This window comes from Hibiscus syriacus, unplaced genomic scaffold (assembly GCF_006381635.1).
Source record: "Hibiscus syriacus cultivar Baekdansim isolate YM2019G1 unplaced genomic scaffold, ASM638163v2 tig00110015_pilon, whole genome shotgun sequence".
NCBI lineage: Eukaryota > Viridiplantae > Streptophyta > Magnoliopsida > Malvales > Malvaceae > Hibiscus > Hibiscus syriacus.
This window is the reverse complement of record NW_024062564.1, coordinates 214,970-233,047: the sequence shown is the minus strand read 5'-3', so window position 1 is coordinate 233,047 and position 18,078 is coordinate 214,970. Positions and strand designations below refer to the sequence as shown.

The 18,078-nt window shown below is 36.0% G+C and overlaps 1 protein-coding gene and 1 pseudogene across 1 annotated transcript; both read left to right on the top strand.

Moving 5' to 3' along the window:
• Positions 1-245: 245 nt before the first annotated feature.
• On the top strand, positions 246-11,553 carry LOC120212645 (annotated as a pseudogene).
• Positions 11,554-16,755: 5,202 nt separating this feature from the next.
• Positions 16,756-17,870, top strand: LOC120212653 (transcription repressor OFP1-like). The gene has a single exon (XM_039210882.1). It carries the CDS (start codon positions 16,791-16,793, stop codon positions 17,868-17,870), a length of 1,080 nt encoding a protein of 359 aa, XP_039066813.1. The 5' UTR covers positions 16,756-16,790.
• Positions 17,871-18,078: the final 208 nt, after the last annotated feature.

Below are 18,078 nucleotides of genomic sequence, written 5' to 3'. Positions count from 1 at the left end.
ACCGCTTAATTAGTTCAATTTTAAAATATAAATCCCTAAATAAATACTACAGTCTACATAGACCATGCTAAAAAAACTGAAATGCAACAGGCCAACTTATTCTACCTGTAATCAACGACTGCTATATCTTCTCCTTCAACTCAAATATTTGACAATAAAGCTACCAAATTTCATCTTCCATTAGCTCACATTTCTCTGTTAAACACAACACAATCATTCCGCAAAAGTTCTTTCTGTTTTTATTCCGTCGTCCATGGCCGTTTCTCCTAGAGTTCTCCCGCTAAGAAAGCGGCGGCCGTCACCATCTCATACGTTAGCAGACTTGAACCTGATCAATTCTCTTCTTTCTTTGTCTCAGGAAATCTCGGCCCTTAAACCTCTTCAATGTCTTCTAATTCGAAAGTCTCTTTCCATAATAAACAAGTCCAAGCTTCTTGCAATCTTATTCGAAGAGCTTCTTCGAGATTCAGTTTCTAACGTCTTCTTCACTCCTTCAACACTCCTCTGCTTCGAAGAGATGTACATTGTTTTACAGAGAACAAAAGCTTTGATAGAAGATTGTTCCAATGGAAGCAAGATGTTGATGCTCATGCAAATCTCTCATTTGGCCTGTAGTTTCCACGAGCTCACCCTCGAATTATCAACTGTCCTCGACATTTTCCCTGTCGAAGAATTTGATCTGAGTCAAGACGTGGAAGAACTCGTCGTTTTGCTCAGAAAACAGTGCTCCAAATCAAAACCATGGGTAGATCTCAGAGACGGATCGTCCCTGATCATTTAAAGCTCAAACATATCTTTGAGGATTTAGGATTAATCGTCGATTCAAGTTGTAGAGAAGAAATTTCGAGCCTCCAACAAGAAATCCAGAAACAAATCGATGAAAAATCCAACTCGGAGATTGTTTCTTTGATCGGTCTCGTTCGTTACACTAAATGTGTTCTGTTTGGTTCTTCAACGACGGAGAAACCAGACTATCGTCGACGAAAATCGATGTCGGAAATTACTGTTCTGGTAGCTCTCATGTGCCCGGTGAGTTTAGAGTTGATGCGGGATGCAGTAGTCGTGGCTTCCGGACAGTCGTACGATCGGGAGTCGATTAATCAGTGGATTGAATCTAGACACAACGCGTGTCCAAAGACAGGTCAAACTCTGGCCCACACTAACCTCATCCCTAATCGTGCTTTGATGATATTATTGCCACGTGGTGCCGTCAACAAAGACTCCCGTTTGAAATGGCGGGAAAAAACAATAAGGTTAACGACGTCAGAGCCGCCTTTGGAGCTACGAAAATGACGGTGTCGTTTTTGGTCAACAAACTGTCGGTTTCCCCGTCCATGGAGACGGCTAACGCCGTCATTTATGAGCTTCGCGCCCTCGCTAAAATTGATTCGGATACCCGAACCTGCATCGCCGAAGCTGGTGCAATACCAATCCTGGTAAGATATTTAGCTCCGGGGGTAGGCTCCGAGCACCCAAACCTCGAAGTGAACGCCGTTACAACGATTCTTAATATGTCCATCCTAGAAGTAAACAAAACGAGGATGATAAAATAATTTTAGTGACTAAAAATGCTTTATAATATACGATTTTAATTAATTTTTTTTGGATTTGCTAAAATGACCAACTAAATCGCAATGCGATCGATAATTCGCAACGCGATCTCCGGTATCGCAAATCAGTTTCCAGATTCGCAACGCGATTCTAACTATTGCATTGCGATTTTCCAAATTCGTGTTGCGGTTTTCCTAATTCGCAAAGCGAATACGTAAATCGCAATACGAATACTTAAATCGCAATGCGAATGCGTAAATCGCAATGCGAATGCGTAAATCGCAATGCGAATGCGTAAATCGCAATGCGAATACGTAAATCGCAATGCGAATCTGACTATCGCAATGCGATTTACATAGCGCCATTCGTATCCAACGCGTATTTTTTTTTCAAATTCCAAACACGAATATATATTAATATATCGGAACACTGAACCGTCTACAGTATATCCCGTAATCGTAACTCATAACCTAAAACCCTAAATCACAACTCAGTCTCATCTCCATCTCTCACTCTCTAATGCGACATCCGTCCCCATCTCCGACGAAATCAGTCTCCATCTCCGACGATATCAGTCTCCATCTCCGGCGAAATCATTCACGGTCAGAAATGGAAAATCAACCAAATCAACCACCAATGGTTAGTTTTTTAAATTATTTTTATTTTGAAATTTTTACATTATTATTAGGTTTTTCATATTGAAATTGATGATAAGTTTACTGGTGTTTTCAATAATAGATTAACCATTTCACTTAGATTGCTTATTAAATTCATTTGATTGCTGCCAATACTGCTAAACTGTTTAGTCTTTAACCCTGTGAAGTTATTATTTGTCTTTGTTTTGTCTTTTGGTTAATGCAATCCATTCAAGTTTCTTTCAATTTTAGTATTTGAAACCGAGAATGACTATCGCAATGCGATTCTGTCGTTGCGATTTTCATTTTGCGTTGCGATTCTTGCGTTGCGATAGTCAAATTCGCGTTGCGATAGTCATTTTCGTGTTGCGATTTTCATTTCGCGTTGCGATTCTTGCATTGCGATAGTCAAATTCGCGTTGCGATAGTCATTTCCGTGTTGCGATAGTCATTTTCGTGTTACGATAGTCATTTTCGTGTTGTGATTTTCATTTTCGTGTTGCGATTTTAAGTTTCAGAAATTATTCTTCTTCTGCAAATTGAAACTTGAATGAATTGCATTACTTCAACCAAAAAACAAAGACAAATACTAAATTCACAGTGTTGCAAATTTAAGTTTGAAGAATAAACTACTACTCTTTATGTTTATTGTTCTTGTTATATCTTCACAATGTAGTTTTTGGTATATCTAACTTGGTATGTTTATTGTTTTTGCAGAACTTTTATTCGGCTCAATTGACTTTAAGAAATAAAGTAAGTCTGACCAAAACAATTGCGTCGAAGCTTTCACCTACACAAAGAAAAATATTTGAGGATACTTGCTTCGGGCCTTGGCTGAAAGTACAACATCCGGGTGGAGATGCTATGTTGACCCATCTGTTTCTTCAAACCATGACTAGCGATCTACCAGAGACTATACAACGTCGTGATGAAGAGATATGGTTTGATTTTCCACCGGCGTATACGTGTTTTGGGCGGGAGGAGTTTTGCTTAATCACCGGTCTACGCTTCAGACACGATGATGTATATCGGTACACTAGACATATTACCCGCCTATCATGGATTTCCCGGGTTTTTCCTGAGCTTTCGAATTTACACGTGGAAGACTTATCGAGATTATTGAATAAGAAATATGGTTTTACTCGGATGATGACGTCGATGTTGTCCGAGTATGCCTTCTAATACTTTTACAAGCCGGCTTTTTAGGCAGAGAGGCCCGACAACCTATTCCTAATGATCTAATTAAATTGGTAGAGGACCTAAATGCATGGAACCTGTTTTCGTGGGGTTCGTATCTATGGAAAGCTACATGGAATAAGTTGTCGTCTGCCTTTGATGATCGGAAAAGTTTGTGTGGCGATGGTTCCAAATACACTTTGTCAGGCTTTATTTGGGCCTTTAAAGTAATAATTTTTATATAATGTTTCCAAAATTATAACTAATTCTTTAACAATTACTAATGTTTGTTATTATATTGTTTGTAGATTTGGATATTTGAGGCCTTTCCCGCCATGTAGACATATGCATTAAAAACTTCTAATGATATTCCTAGGGCTCTTTCTTGGAAGAGGAAACAGTCCTTGCAGCAATGGGAAGATTTACTACCGTATACTACAATAAATAATGTAAGTTAACATAAATAATACCATATGTTTATAAACAAGTTATTACTAGTACACGTTTAACTTTGTTTGAGCTTTTATATTGTTAGGAGGCCAACACTCCATTACAGAGGCTGACACCCACGGAAGCTGAGCTTGCCACTGATTGGTGGCAAGCTAGTAAGCATTTTTTTGATGGCACGGATGATGAGCAGCCACCACTTCGAGAGCCATCACCTCACCCAAAGCCATCACCTGATCGACCCGAATATACACCTCCACAACGAGAGTCATCACCTATTTTGTCACATCATCGAGCCTCTTCTCCACCATCACCTCATGATAGGCGACCGGCAAAGATGCCGCGACTGGCAAAGATGCCACGACGTTTATCTCCCTATTCTCCACCTCCACCTCCACCTCCACCTCCACGGGATGAGTTAGGGGAGTTACGTAATGAGGTCAATGCCTTGCGTGAGGAGGTCGGTACTTTACGCGATGACAATGGTGCATGGCGTGTTGGGGTGTCTACTTTACGTGGTGAGGTAGCAGCTCTACGTGAGATTGTAGCATCGTTGCAGAACGATGTTCATACTCTACGCAACGAGGTAAGTTTAATATTTTTCATATTTAACTTGATGATAAATTTACTCGTAATTTCACTTAGATTGCATAGTAAATTCATTCGGTTGCTGCCAATACTGTTTAACTGTTTATTCTTTAACCCTGTGAAGTTAGTATTTGTTTTTGGTTGTCTTTTGGTTGAAGTAATGCAATCCATTCAAGTTTCAATTTGCAGAAGAAGAATAGTTTACTATCGCAATGCGAAAATGACTATCGTAACGCGAAAATGACTATCGCAACGAGAAAATCGCAACAACAAAATCGCAACGCAAAAATGACTATCGCAATGAGAAAATGACCATCGTAATGCGAATTTGACTATCGTAACGAAAGAATCGCAATGCGAAATGAAAATCGCATTGCGATTCTCTCGTTGCGATAGTCATTTTCGCGTTGCGATAGTCATTTTCGCGCATTGCGATTCTCTCGTTGTGATAGTCAAATTCGCATTGCGATAGTCAAATTCGTATTGCGATAGTCATTTTCGCATTGCGATAGTCATTTCCGCGTTGCGATAGTCATTTCCGTGTTGTGATAGTCATTTTCGCGTTACGATTTTAAGTTTCAGATTCTATTCTTCTTCTGCAAATTGAAACTTGAATGAATTGCATTACTTCAACCAAAAGACAAATACTAACTTCACAGTGTTGAAAATTTAAGTTTCAAGAATAAACTACTACTCTTTATGTTGTCATTGAACCTGCACTAAACCTATATGTTATCCTTTTAAATATTTATATAAGTGCTTACTTCTGGAATGTTATCTGATGCATTTTGTGAACAATGATATAATAATGACTTGGGAGAATACCGTGCAAGTTTGAAATATATTTGTCTTTGTTTTCACTGTTTAATATCATGTCTGTTTATTTACTGATTTATGTATTAATTTATTTTTAGCGTCCCCGCTAAGGTGGATGCTCTACGTCAGGTTTTTCTTGCAAGACGGAGTTCACGCATCATACGGCGTACACGTGCCATTACGTCTCCATTTACCCCAATAGTGCGAAGAATCCGTAAGAAAAAGCCCGACTCACTTGTCATCGTTCAAGAGGCCTCCTCTATCATTCAAGAGGCCCCTATCATCCCTCAAGAGTCCCCTCCTATCGTTTAAGAGGCCACTGTCATCGTTGAAGAGGTCTCTTCCAACATTCTAGAGCCCGATTCACACGGCGTAATATATCAAATTATTGAGAAGTCCCCTTACGTGCCGGACATGATGGATGACTGTTGGCTTTCGTATAAGTTATCGGCCAATACTATTCCTGCAGATGAAGTGGAGAGGAAACAACTACCGGAAATAATTATGGATAATACCCTTTGGGCTAAGACCGCAGTTGATTTTTATCTACATGAGCGGAGCCAAGGGTGTTACGCTGACATATACAAACTCAACGATGATATGCATTTGTTGATTGAACGGTCTTGGTGGGGTGTATTATTAGGGATTGAAGACAACGACTATTTCGATGGGGGGGTAAGTCTTATATTTCTTCTTATATTTCAGTTTGATTAATTTTTTTTAAAATTTATGTAATTCACTAATATATGTCTTTTTTTGTAAAACAGCATATTGATGCATGGGTGACACGTCTTCTAATTGTAAGGAAATTGAAGAAAAATATAAAAAAAACTCGATACACAATTATGCCGACGTCTTTTCACGTAGTTCACTTGAAGAATCAACGACATGAATCATATGTGTTGGCTAATGGACAAGCTAAACTTTATCTTGCATGGTGGGAGGTCGATAAGGTTAGTATTTATTTGTTTAAATATTTTAAAGGGTGTTCATAAATAAGTGCGCAATTTGAATTATTACATTTCGATGTAGGTGTTTATCCCTGTTTTGGAACGTACTCATTGGCTTCTCGTCGAGCTTCAGCTCCCATCCCTAAAGACAATAGTATATGACATCACGATAAATTACATATCATTGTCTGATTTGAGAGATATTATTAAGGGATGGAGCTCTCATTTGGCTAAATTCTTGGATGCAATTAATTATTGGACTAATTCTGGAAACAAGAAGCCAAAGAAGTTCAATGTTACAGTTATCAGAGACGAGACCGCGCCACAAAAAACGTAGGAAGCCAGAGGGGATTGTGGTCCTCTCGTATGCATGTGCTTGGAGCGTTTGACAACAGGAAGTACACAGTTTCTACCTCCCACCAATAGAGATAGAGGTGCAGTAGGCTTGTGGTTTCGACATTTTATGGCTAGAGCGATATATGCGAGACGCTGCCTACCTGCATTTGCGTTATGAAAGTGTCCATAAACAATTTGTAAGTCAAATGCAAGTGTTGTTAAACATATATACTCTTTTTTGTTTGAAAATGTTTGGTTAAGTAGCTAGAATTCAATAATTTGCTGTTTGTAGGTTTTAGATGTGTAGAAAGTGTTGTTGATTTAATGTTTGGTTTCTGCAGGTTAATCCTGAAGTGAGCTGCGTGAAATGGATGTATGGGTGCAAAAGTTGATTCAATAATTGATGAGGAAATAATTCTTATTATTATTATTTGATTGTTTAATTGATTTGTAAAAGATGATTTATAAATGTTGATTTGTTTAATTGATGTGTACATAATTATTATTTGTGCTTGTTTAATTGATTGAAATGTAATAGTTGATTTGTTGATTTCAATCTGCATTATGTTGAATGCAAAACAGACTATCGCAACGCGGAAATGACTATCGCAACGAGAGAATCGCAATGCGAAAATGAAAATCGCAACACGAAACTAATTTCGCGTTGCGATTTTCATTTTTGCATTGCGATTCTCTCGTTGCGATTTTCATTTCGCATTGCGATTCTCTCGTTGCGATAGTCATTTCTGCGTTGTGATAGTCATTTCCGCGTTGCGATAGTCATTTCCGTTTTGCGATAGTCATATTCGCGTAACGATAGTCAAATGAATGTCTAATAAGTGATAACAACTGAACATATCATAGCAATGTTCAAACTCAAGTTACTAATACATGCCTAACTGAAAATGTTAAAAGTTCACACATAATATACACATAATACAACGTTTGCATTTGAAAATCACCTAAGTTAACATTCTCAAAAGGTGAAACCGGTTGTGATTGGGATTTTGATGAGGATCTATATTTTAGTAGAGGAAAAGATGATTGTGATGGTACTGGTGATCCACATGTCAACCTTGTATGACCACTTTCCTTGCACCGACTACATGTCAATCTCTTCTTCTCTTCACCCTTATACGGTATACGATCGTGACTTTTTGGTCGGCCAGGTAGCCTTCTGTCAATGACTGGTGGCAAAACTGTTTGTAAGTCATCTAGTATGTCCCACTCAGAAGGATGTGGAATAGGGTAGACAATCTCGATATAAGTCTGTCGATATACTTCTGTAGTGTAGCAATCCATAGCGTATGCGCTTGAATCATCTTGGTTTAGATGAAGAGCAACTTTTATAACATGGCCACACGGATAACCAGATGTTTTCCATTTCATACAACTACACGTCTTTGCATTTAGATCGACAAGCCCATTTAAGTTATTATCCAGTACTTCAAACAAAGTGTTTGAACATGGTTCAACTCTCCATGACGTTGACTTCACAACACGTTTCGTTATCTTTTTTTCAGTCCATGGTGTAACACGATGTTCCAATGTTCCTGTAAATTTAAATAAATAATACTTAGTAAAATATATGATAAGTTACGAATTTAAAGAAATAATACCTGCATGGTTTCTTTTCTTGTAGTACCACTGTTGAATAGAGGCTCGAAAAAACTCCATTAACATAGTAATGGGTAATTTCCGGGAATGACGACTTAGAGCGTTGATTGATTCTGTACTATTAGACGTCATGAAACCATATCTTGCTCCAAGTTGATGTACTCTTGACCATCTTTCAAACCCGACATCTTCTAGTGTTTGAGGTAAACTTGAGGCAAAACACGTCTTTGCTTATTAAAATCACTTCCCAATAAGCTTTTACAGCCTTCCAGTATGTCCATTTGTGATTTTTTATACCAGCAGACCTTGATTTTAGATTTATATATAAATGAACACCACAAAGTCCATGAAAAGCATCTGGGAAACACCTTCTAACATCGTTGTCAATTGAGTTTGCCCTATCGGATATGATTGTCAGATTGCTAAAAGGACATATGCAATCCCTAAGATGCCCCATAAAATATATCCATGAATCAGAGGTTTCTGATTTGCCAACCCCGTAAGCTATTGGCAGTATCCCATTGTTAGCATCCATGGCTACTGCTAATAAGTTTACTCCAAGGTATCGACCTTTTAAATGTGCTCCGTCAACTATAATAACTGGCGCATGCAAGTAATAAACGAACGAATCTACAAAATCATATACACAGGATTTTTCAGCTTTAAATTGTGACAATAAGCCGGCAGTTGGGCAAACGATGCTTCTGGCGACTCCCTCAACAATTCCAAGGCATAACATTTGGATCTCAAAGCTTGAGAATATGAGATACTAATCTTGAACCGAGCATTCATGTCAGTCATAATTTCATGTCCCCGATATACCCTGCCATTCAAAAACATTAACTCAGCCAGAAAACCACCCAACACCTTTTTGTTTGCCTGTCTATGGTGATGAAAAATTTGGGTTCTTGAACATGTATGTTTATCAATAAAAGTCCTAACTTGAAACATTTCGCAATCTTTATCCTCTTTGCAATCATACGCCACGTACAGTTTTGTCAATCATACACCTTGTTTCGAAACGATCTTTGCTTGATTTGTTAACTTTTAGTTGATAGCCATCTTCCACACATTTCGTATACAAAGCTATCTTCAAGTCTTCCTTTGTATCAAAACAATCATCTTTCTTGATACGAATAATTTTTGTGTAACAATCAACTGCTATCTTTACCAACTCTTCTTCCGGTATCTGAAGTAATTCTGGCATATTCCAGTTATACTCCCGTGGAATTTTCTTTGGGGACTTTTCTTTAGGGATTTCTTCTTCAGGGTTATATGAATTACAGAATGGATGTTCAACATGTTCATTTACAGTCGTAACTTCCTCCTCATTATCATCAACACATCTTCCTCGGCAACGGCTGTTTCATCATCAAAATTCGGGTATTGACCAATATCAAAATCATTACACGCAGGGTCTGTTTCTTTTCTGAAAAATCAAAATTCGAGTATTGACCAAGATCAAAGTCCGGGTATTTACTAAGATCAAATTTCGAATACTGACTAGTACTCACAATTTTTTCTGTTGGCTCATCATCGTCTAACTGGTCAATACGAAAACCGAAATTTGGTGCTGAAAGTTGATTAGGATTTGGATTAGGGAAAGGTTGTGGGTTTTGAGATTGTGTTTGGTATTGAAAATGTGGTGAAATAATATTGCTTGGTGATGAATTGTGGTGGAACCATTAAATTTTGAGCACCAAACTGGGGTTGAAAAACTTAGTTGATTACTACCCGCTACTGACCCAACTTCACTACTTCTAGGTTCAACAACTACAATGTAACATCATCACTTGAAACACTAATGTAAGCAATGAATCGTTCAACATTCATTGTCGGTTAACAAAAACTTTACCATTTCTCTGATAAGATAGCCTAAATCCACTTAGGGGCTCTAAATTCAATTTATTTGCAACACGTAACATTAGAGTTTCATAAGTTAACTTTTTAATGACAGTTTTAGTTGAAGATTCATGGGTAAAGGCATATATTGTAAAACACCATGAACATTCTCCCATGACCCTCCAAAACACAAATCTATCCAAACATGATCAACATTAGATGATTTCATTATTGTAAATTAATTTACTAAAGAAACGAGCTGCGAAACTAAAACCTGTTGCCGGATGGGGAAGGATGTCGTTGGATATAGGAACGGATGTCACCGGAAAGAGTGATAGATGGAGATGGAATGAGTTGTGATTTAGGGATTTAGGTTATGAGTTGCTGCTGCTGCGTAGTTATATACCCAAAACATTTGTGTTGCGAAACTAAAACCTGTTGCGAATTCAGAAATCGAGTTGCGAATTTGAAATTCAGTATTGTGATAGTCAGAATCTGATGTCACCGGAAAGAGTGTAGATGGAGATGGAATGGTTGTGATTAGGGATTTAGGTTAGTGAGTGGCTGCTGCGTAGTTATACCCAAAACAGTGTTGCGAAACTAAAACCTGTTGCGAATTCAGAAATCGAGTTGCGAATTGGAAATTCAGTATTGTGATAGTCAGAATCTCATTGCGATAGTCAGATTCGCGTTGCGATTTACGCATTCGCATTGCGATTTACGTATTCGCATTGCTAATTAGGAAAATCGCAACGCGAATTTGGAAAATCGTAATACGATAGTCAGAATCGCGTTGCGAATCTGGAAAGATTTGCGATACGGAGATCGCGTTGCGAATTATCGATCGCATTGTGATTTAGTTGGTCATTTTTGCAAATCCAAAAAAAGTTAGTTAAAATCGTATATTATAAGGCATTTTTTGTCACTGAGATTATTTTCTCAACGAGGATTATGGAATCTAACGGAGTTTTAAACGGTGTTATCGAGGTATTAGGTTCGGGTGCCACGTGGAAGCCAAAGGAAATGCAGCCGCTACAATTTTCGGCTTATCAGATGTGCACGCGTATAGGAGAAGGCTAGGAAGGAATGCACGCGTCATCAAAGGATTGATGGATTTGGCGAAACACGGGCCCACAAACTCTAAAAGAGATGCACTCGTGACAATTTTGAATTTGGCGGGAGATAGGGGAGACCGTTGGGAGGTTAGTGGAGGAGGAGTGGTTGAGCTCGTGAGCGGAGTCATCAACCTGATGCCGGTAGAGGCGGTAATGAAGATAGGTGGATCGCGGGGATTGCAGCCTTATTATTTAATAAAGAAATTAGGCGTAGTTTTGAGGGAAGGTTCGGATACTACGAGAGAAAGAACGGCGGCTGTTTAGTTATAATTGTAGAAAAGGGGGATCAGAGGTTGTGGCAGAGCTAGGAAAAGTTCCGTCAATCGAAAGGATTATAGGGAAGTGATGGGGACAGGAACCATGAGAGCTCGAGGAAGCGACGACGTACTTAAGGCTCTTCGAAGATGGACTGTTGGCTTGGTTAATTCGATGATGATGAGCGGAAGCACTACTACATCAAGGACCCCTGTTGCAGCATAATATAAGAATTCGTTTCATTCTTTTTTTCTTTTGAGGTCAATTTGTAAATGTTGGATGGGATGTAAAATTATGGTTTTCAGAACCGGACCGGTTAGCGAACCGGTCATGCTATCGGTTCACTGGTTCAACCGGTCGAATCGATCCGACCGGCCGGAAGAACCGGACGACATCATAATTATTTAAAAAATTAAATAAAAATACCAAAAATATTTAATAAAAAATAATTTTTTATATCACAAGTCATATTCAAAGCAAGTCATAACATATATAAGTTAAAAACCATAAAATTAAGTGAAACAAAATGATTCAAATTAACTACAACATAATTTTAAGGTAAAACATATTAAATAATATTATATAACTATAATTAAAAAATAAATTTGGGGTTAAAAAAATCATAACAAAATTATATAACTATAATTATATATCTATTCTTTTACTTCAATCAAGCTCGAATTTTAGGCTTCAATCGAGCTTCTAATATTTTTTTGAGTTCAAGCCTTTTTGAGTTCAAGTTTCAATATTATATTTCGAGTTTGAGTTGAACTTGATAATTTTTAGCTTGTGAGTTTGAGTTGAGTTGAGCTACTTTTAAAGTTTTCAAGTTCGAGTTGAGCTCAGCAATACTCGAGTTCGACTTGGCTCGTTTAACAAACGACGTTGTTTGGTTTAATTTTTTAAAAAAAAAACAAAAATCTCGGTTTTTCCCCGTTTTTTCCGGTTTTCAGCTGGTCCGGTTCGAACGGTTCAGCGGTTCTGGCCGATTCACTAATAGCAGTTCAACCGGTTTAGATTGAACTGGACTAAGCAACGGTTCCCGGTTGAACCGGCCGGTCCGGTCTGGTTTTCAAAACAGAGTGTAAAATTGTACTTAAATCATTCTTTGATTGTTCTTTGTATCACTTTCTATTTTGTTAAATTGCTTTCAAAATTTGGTCTTACTACCTTCTATAGAGATTACCCAATGTATGTATAATCACTTTTTATTTCTTTTAGGAGTCAATATTTTGATACGTGATATGTATCACATGATAACTTTTGAGATGTGACATATATTATATCATTACTTTTGATACATAATATGTATTATGTAATCGTATTCAACATGTGATAGGTTATACGTCATAACTTTCATCATGTGACAGTCTCACATTAACAATATGTGTTGATCATTAGTCAATTACTGATTTTATCTAACCAGAAACATTTTGCCTCAAAATGAAATATTAAAAATCAAAATACTTTAAAAAATAAAAACTAAAATAAATATTTTATCAAAACATTAAACATAAAGGGGGTGAACTTTAACATTATATACATATAAAAAAACAACTTTAGGACCACACCTTTAATTACTATTTGTTACGCTTAAGCCCTAGTACATGTGAAAATAGTCCTGCCAGCAAAACCATATAGGCAGTACAAGATTGTCACATACTGGAGCACACTCTGAGTTAGAAAAAAGGATAACCCTGTTTTGTCCTCCGTCAATATTTCAACAAACTCACCATTAACTGCAAAAGAAATCTGCGTATAACACTAAATCATTAGGTCCCCCACTCCTTACCACATTTAAGGTAAAAGATACACAAATTTCTCAAGAAACTGGTTGTACAAATCTCAACCTGTTAAAATCAATGATCCATCTCAGATAAGATTAACACGATACCTGATATTGTCTTTACGAAAAGATTTTCGATAAAATCGTGATGGAAGACAGACGAGTATTTGCTAGTGTACCGTCAAGCTCGAGAGAAATTTATGTACATGTGCACATCAACACCAAAATGAATGGATGATTGACGAGATGAAGGTAGTGTGCAGTTGCTATCATTGCTTATTAAGTTAATGATGTCCTGAACATGGAAATGATAGGGATTGCCCATAATTTTTTCAGCTCCATTATTACTCTCAAATCTTCTCCTTTTAACTTCTTTTTGTTGTTGGATGCTTTTCTTTTTGACTTATCTTTGATTTTTGTTTGGTTTTTTAGGCTTAAATATAAGATTAGTGTCTAAATTATAGTGTTTTTCACGAATATGTGCCTAAACTATTTTTTGAATGATGTTAAATTTACAAACGTTACCACTTCAGGTGCTCAAACCGTCAACGGCGTTAATTTCCTCTATTAAGTGACGTGTTACAAAAAATTTAAACATATTTGTGAAAGTGTTGTATCTTGGACACTAATTTTATAATTAAGCCTGATTTTTATGTACGTATGATCACATCTGAATTTATTTCATGTTATAGTCAAACGCAAACTAGATAAAAGAGTGGATTGTTAAATATGTTTGTTTTTTAGTTGTCAAACACAAGTCCCGAATTCAATCAAACCTATGACAAAATGATAGATAAAGTTTTTGATACTACGATCTCGAGTATTTTATAAGACAATTAACTAATAAAGTTTAGGATATGATTAAGTTTAGGGTATCTTTGATAAGTCATAATTAGGGGTGGCAATTGGGTGGGGAAAAATAAAAAACTATGGGGATTCGAACCAACGGGATAAGGAATAACCGAAATCTTCATCCACGGGGACGGGGATGGGAAATTTTATCCCCAAAGCTCAAATAGGGATGGAGACAAGGATTGTTATATCCGAACCGTGGGGATAATCGAACAATACCCGTGTGAATAACCATGGGGATCCCCGAAAGATATCCATAGGGATCTCCGATATTTTACAAAAATAACCATGGAGATCCCTGAAAAATATCTGTGAGGTTATGTGTTACCACTGTTGTATCTCAAAGGAACTAAAATTAAAGTTTAGATCTTTTCTCATTTAATATACATTGATTTGTTTAGATCAAAAATGGTTAAGATTGTACATATATATTGGGTGTTAGATGAATATTGACGTTTGAAACTTTCATATTATAGATATAGATCAATTTGAGACAATCTGATATATCTTACAAGTTTAAAGTGTTGCAATAATTTCAAAAATGTTTGTTTATTTTTTGGATGAGATTAACCGAAACTCGCAGGGATCCGTAATGGAAGAAAAAAAATCCCCAAAACATATAATTGGGATTCCCCAAAATCGTACATACAAGTGTTGGGGACGGAATAGGTAATGCAAAACTGTCCCCGTCTCACCCCGTTCCCACCCCTAGTCATAATCAACATGTTTGGCCATGAATTTCTTAAATTTCACATTGTATAGATATGAAATTTTTTCAAGTGTTTAAACATAACCTTTTAAACATGCATTAATTTAATGGTTAAAGATAAGACTAATATGTGTATAACGTTGTCGCCAGACTTGTGCTCGTGCAAATATATGCCTTTGACACATATCACATGTGTTTATTCTTTTTAAATTAAGTTTGGGTTAACCAAAAACTCGAACCAACCCATACTTATCTTTGATTATACATTTCCTTGAAAATCATTCACATGCATACAAATGTATCTGAAAATTTAATTAATTATTTTATTTATTTGGTGTCGTAATCGTAGTATATAATCACACGTAGCAATGGGCAAAAGTAGAAAACTGTTTTTTACCTATTCTTATTCATTCAAAACATTAATCCTTCAACGAAAATGAATTAGGTTATAACTAATTATCAATTATGCAATTTTCTAACCTTTAATCATAATTTTTTCAGACAATTAGGCAAATCGTTCACTAAGGATGAGGATGGAGTTAGTAGGGGAGATTACGTAGAAAATCATTTTAAAGAAAATACAATATGGAAAACAAACAATATGAATGTATATAAGTATATATATGTTAAAATCTATAAAATATAAAATATTAATTTATTAAAAAACTTATAAATATAAAATAATTCAAATACAATTATGACACGAAAAATATTCGAACAAGAACAACCTTTAAAAAATAAAATGAAAAAAAGTTAGAATAATGGGCTAAAAGTAATTTTAAAAATTATATAAATTTTATTTAAAAAATAATTTGTGTTATACGTGTTAAAGACACATATTTACATGAGCAGGAATCTATCAGGTGGTAACAACGATGTATATGTATAAATATTGTCTCCAATCACCTAAATAATGAATGATATATATTAAGCACTTGAAAAAAATCATATATAACAATATGAGATTTAAAATCTCATAGTCAAACTTTTGATTTTGAGCTCTCTTTTGATTTTGAGCTCTCAAAGATGTATTTGAATTTGATTAACTAATATCAATACAATTGTCAAATATAATTACTATGTTGTGAAATACTCATAATCTCAATATCTAAAATTGTCTTTTATTGTCATATTGACATTAGTCGGATAAAATTCAAGACTTATCTTTGACAAGTCAAAATCAATAAATTTGACAATTAAATTCTTAAATTTCTTATTGTTTATATATAATTTTTTTTTTCAAATGTTTAAATATAACTTTTTAAATATGCACTTGTTGATTGATTGAAGACAAAGGCTCTATACACGCACATCATCGTCATACTCGTACCTATTTAAATCTTAAAATTTAAAACTTTAAATCCTATATTTTAAACATAAATCATAAACTTTACATCGATAGGACATGTAATGTTAAAATAAATACACTTGTGTAAATTAAAGGAGTGATGTTCTCCATTTAATTTGAATAACTCAATCTATAGAGTGAGCGTTGTCAGTACTTAAAATAAATTATAAATAAATATTATTTTATAAGTATCTCATGCTATTATATATATTTTTAAAAACATATGTATATTAAATAATTTTTTCATACAATAAAAGCTTATAAAAAATGAAAAAACTAATTCCATTAATTGACTCATCAATATTTAGCTCATATTTTGTTTTTAACCGTTCACATGACTCTTAATTTTATCCTATCAATTTAATCACTATATTATCATTAATTTTTAATTCACTCAATCGAATTGATATGACAACCATGCTAAATTAAAATAAATAAAATATATAATATAGAGGGTTATGCTTAATTGATCTAAAAAGCAATCTAATTGATTAGAAGACATAAACCAACCAACCATGGTAGTACGAAAATCATAGATGCGGGGGCCCCTTGCAAAATTTTCTAAAACAAAAACATTGAAGAATCGCCTTTGTTTAACATGTATAAGAAAACAGTAATGATGAGTATGACTACAAAAAATTCTGATTACTCATTAATCTCCATTAACAAACACCTCAACTCAGTTAGCACATGGCCCCACCCTTGTTGCCTTTAGTTCTTCAAATACCCTCCCTTTTTCTCCGGGAAAAAAAAGGAGAGAAAATTTGATGGGAAATTACAGGTTTCGGTTCTCGGATATGATGCCCAATGCCTGCTTTTACAAGCTTAAAGACATGGGCAAACCCAGAAACCATGTCCATTCTTCATACAAACAACACCAGATTTCATCACCTTCTTCGTCAATATCACAGCCATCAAAAACCAAGCAGAATCACCATTTTTATCCCAGAAAATCTTATTACTTCACCAGAGAGCTTGTCCCCAGTGATGGATTCTATGTTTCTTCTACAATAGACAACAAATCTTCAGGTTCCAATTTACTTGACCCGCCGAGAAAATCATCTCAAAAACGATCCAGGAAAAGAAACATCAGGTCTTCTTCTAGGAAGCTTGTTAGCTCCTCTGTTTCTTCCGGTTGTCGTTATAGTGCCACACTCTGGACAAAGCCTGATTCTCCGCCGCAAGAATTCAGGTCCGACTGCGTTCTCACGAGTCAATCGTTCGATAACATGGTTTCCATGTCGCATTCTTCTAGCTGCAAAGCCATGGATTCTGAACCCAAGGACATCGTCGTTGTCGATGACGCAAGCAACAAGAAATTCAACAAGCTGGAGGAGTTTGACAATTTTTCTGAACTTCAACTCCCTCGGATCATAACCAAGCCTGTTGAATCCACCTATAAGAACATCGAACCAACAAATCATCGAAGGAGTTCAGGTAAATTTGAAGAAAACAATGTTCATAGTTCATACTTGAACAAGAAAACGTGTCCGGGGAGGAGATTTTGTGTGACTTCTCCAGGGCTAAGGCTGAGAATTAACTCCCCGAAAATCGGAAGCAGAAGATTACAGGGTCATTCTCAGAAAAGCGTGTCATCGAGTCCGAGGTCGAGGTCGAGGAGGAGTCTGTCGGATAGTTTCGTGGTGGTGAAGTCGTCGTTCAATCCTCAGAGAGACTTCAGAGAATCAATGGTGGAAATGATTAGGGAGAACAACATCAGGGCATCAAAGGATTTAGAAGATTTGCTTGCCTGTTATCTTGCCCTTAATTCCCATGAATATCATGGTCTCATCATCAAGGTTTTCAAGCAAATCTGGTTTGATTTGAATGATATCCGGTTGAAATAATTTTATGAATACATAATAAGTATATCTGTGTAATATTTTCTCCTTTAATCCTCTTTTATAATTTCATAATGTTTGTTGTCGGTTACTTCTGCTTCTTAAAGCATCAACATTGTTTACCAATCAAATTTATATAACAAATTACAGCCCAATAAAAGTTAAAAATTCAATTGGTTGGATCTTTTGGTTGCTCTGTTTTGTTCTCTCATCA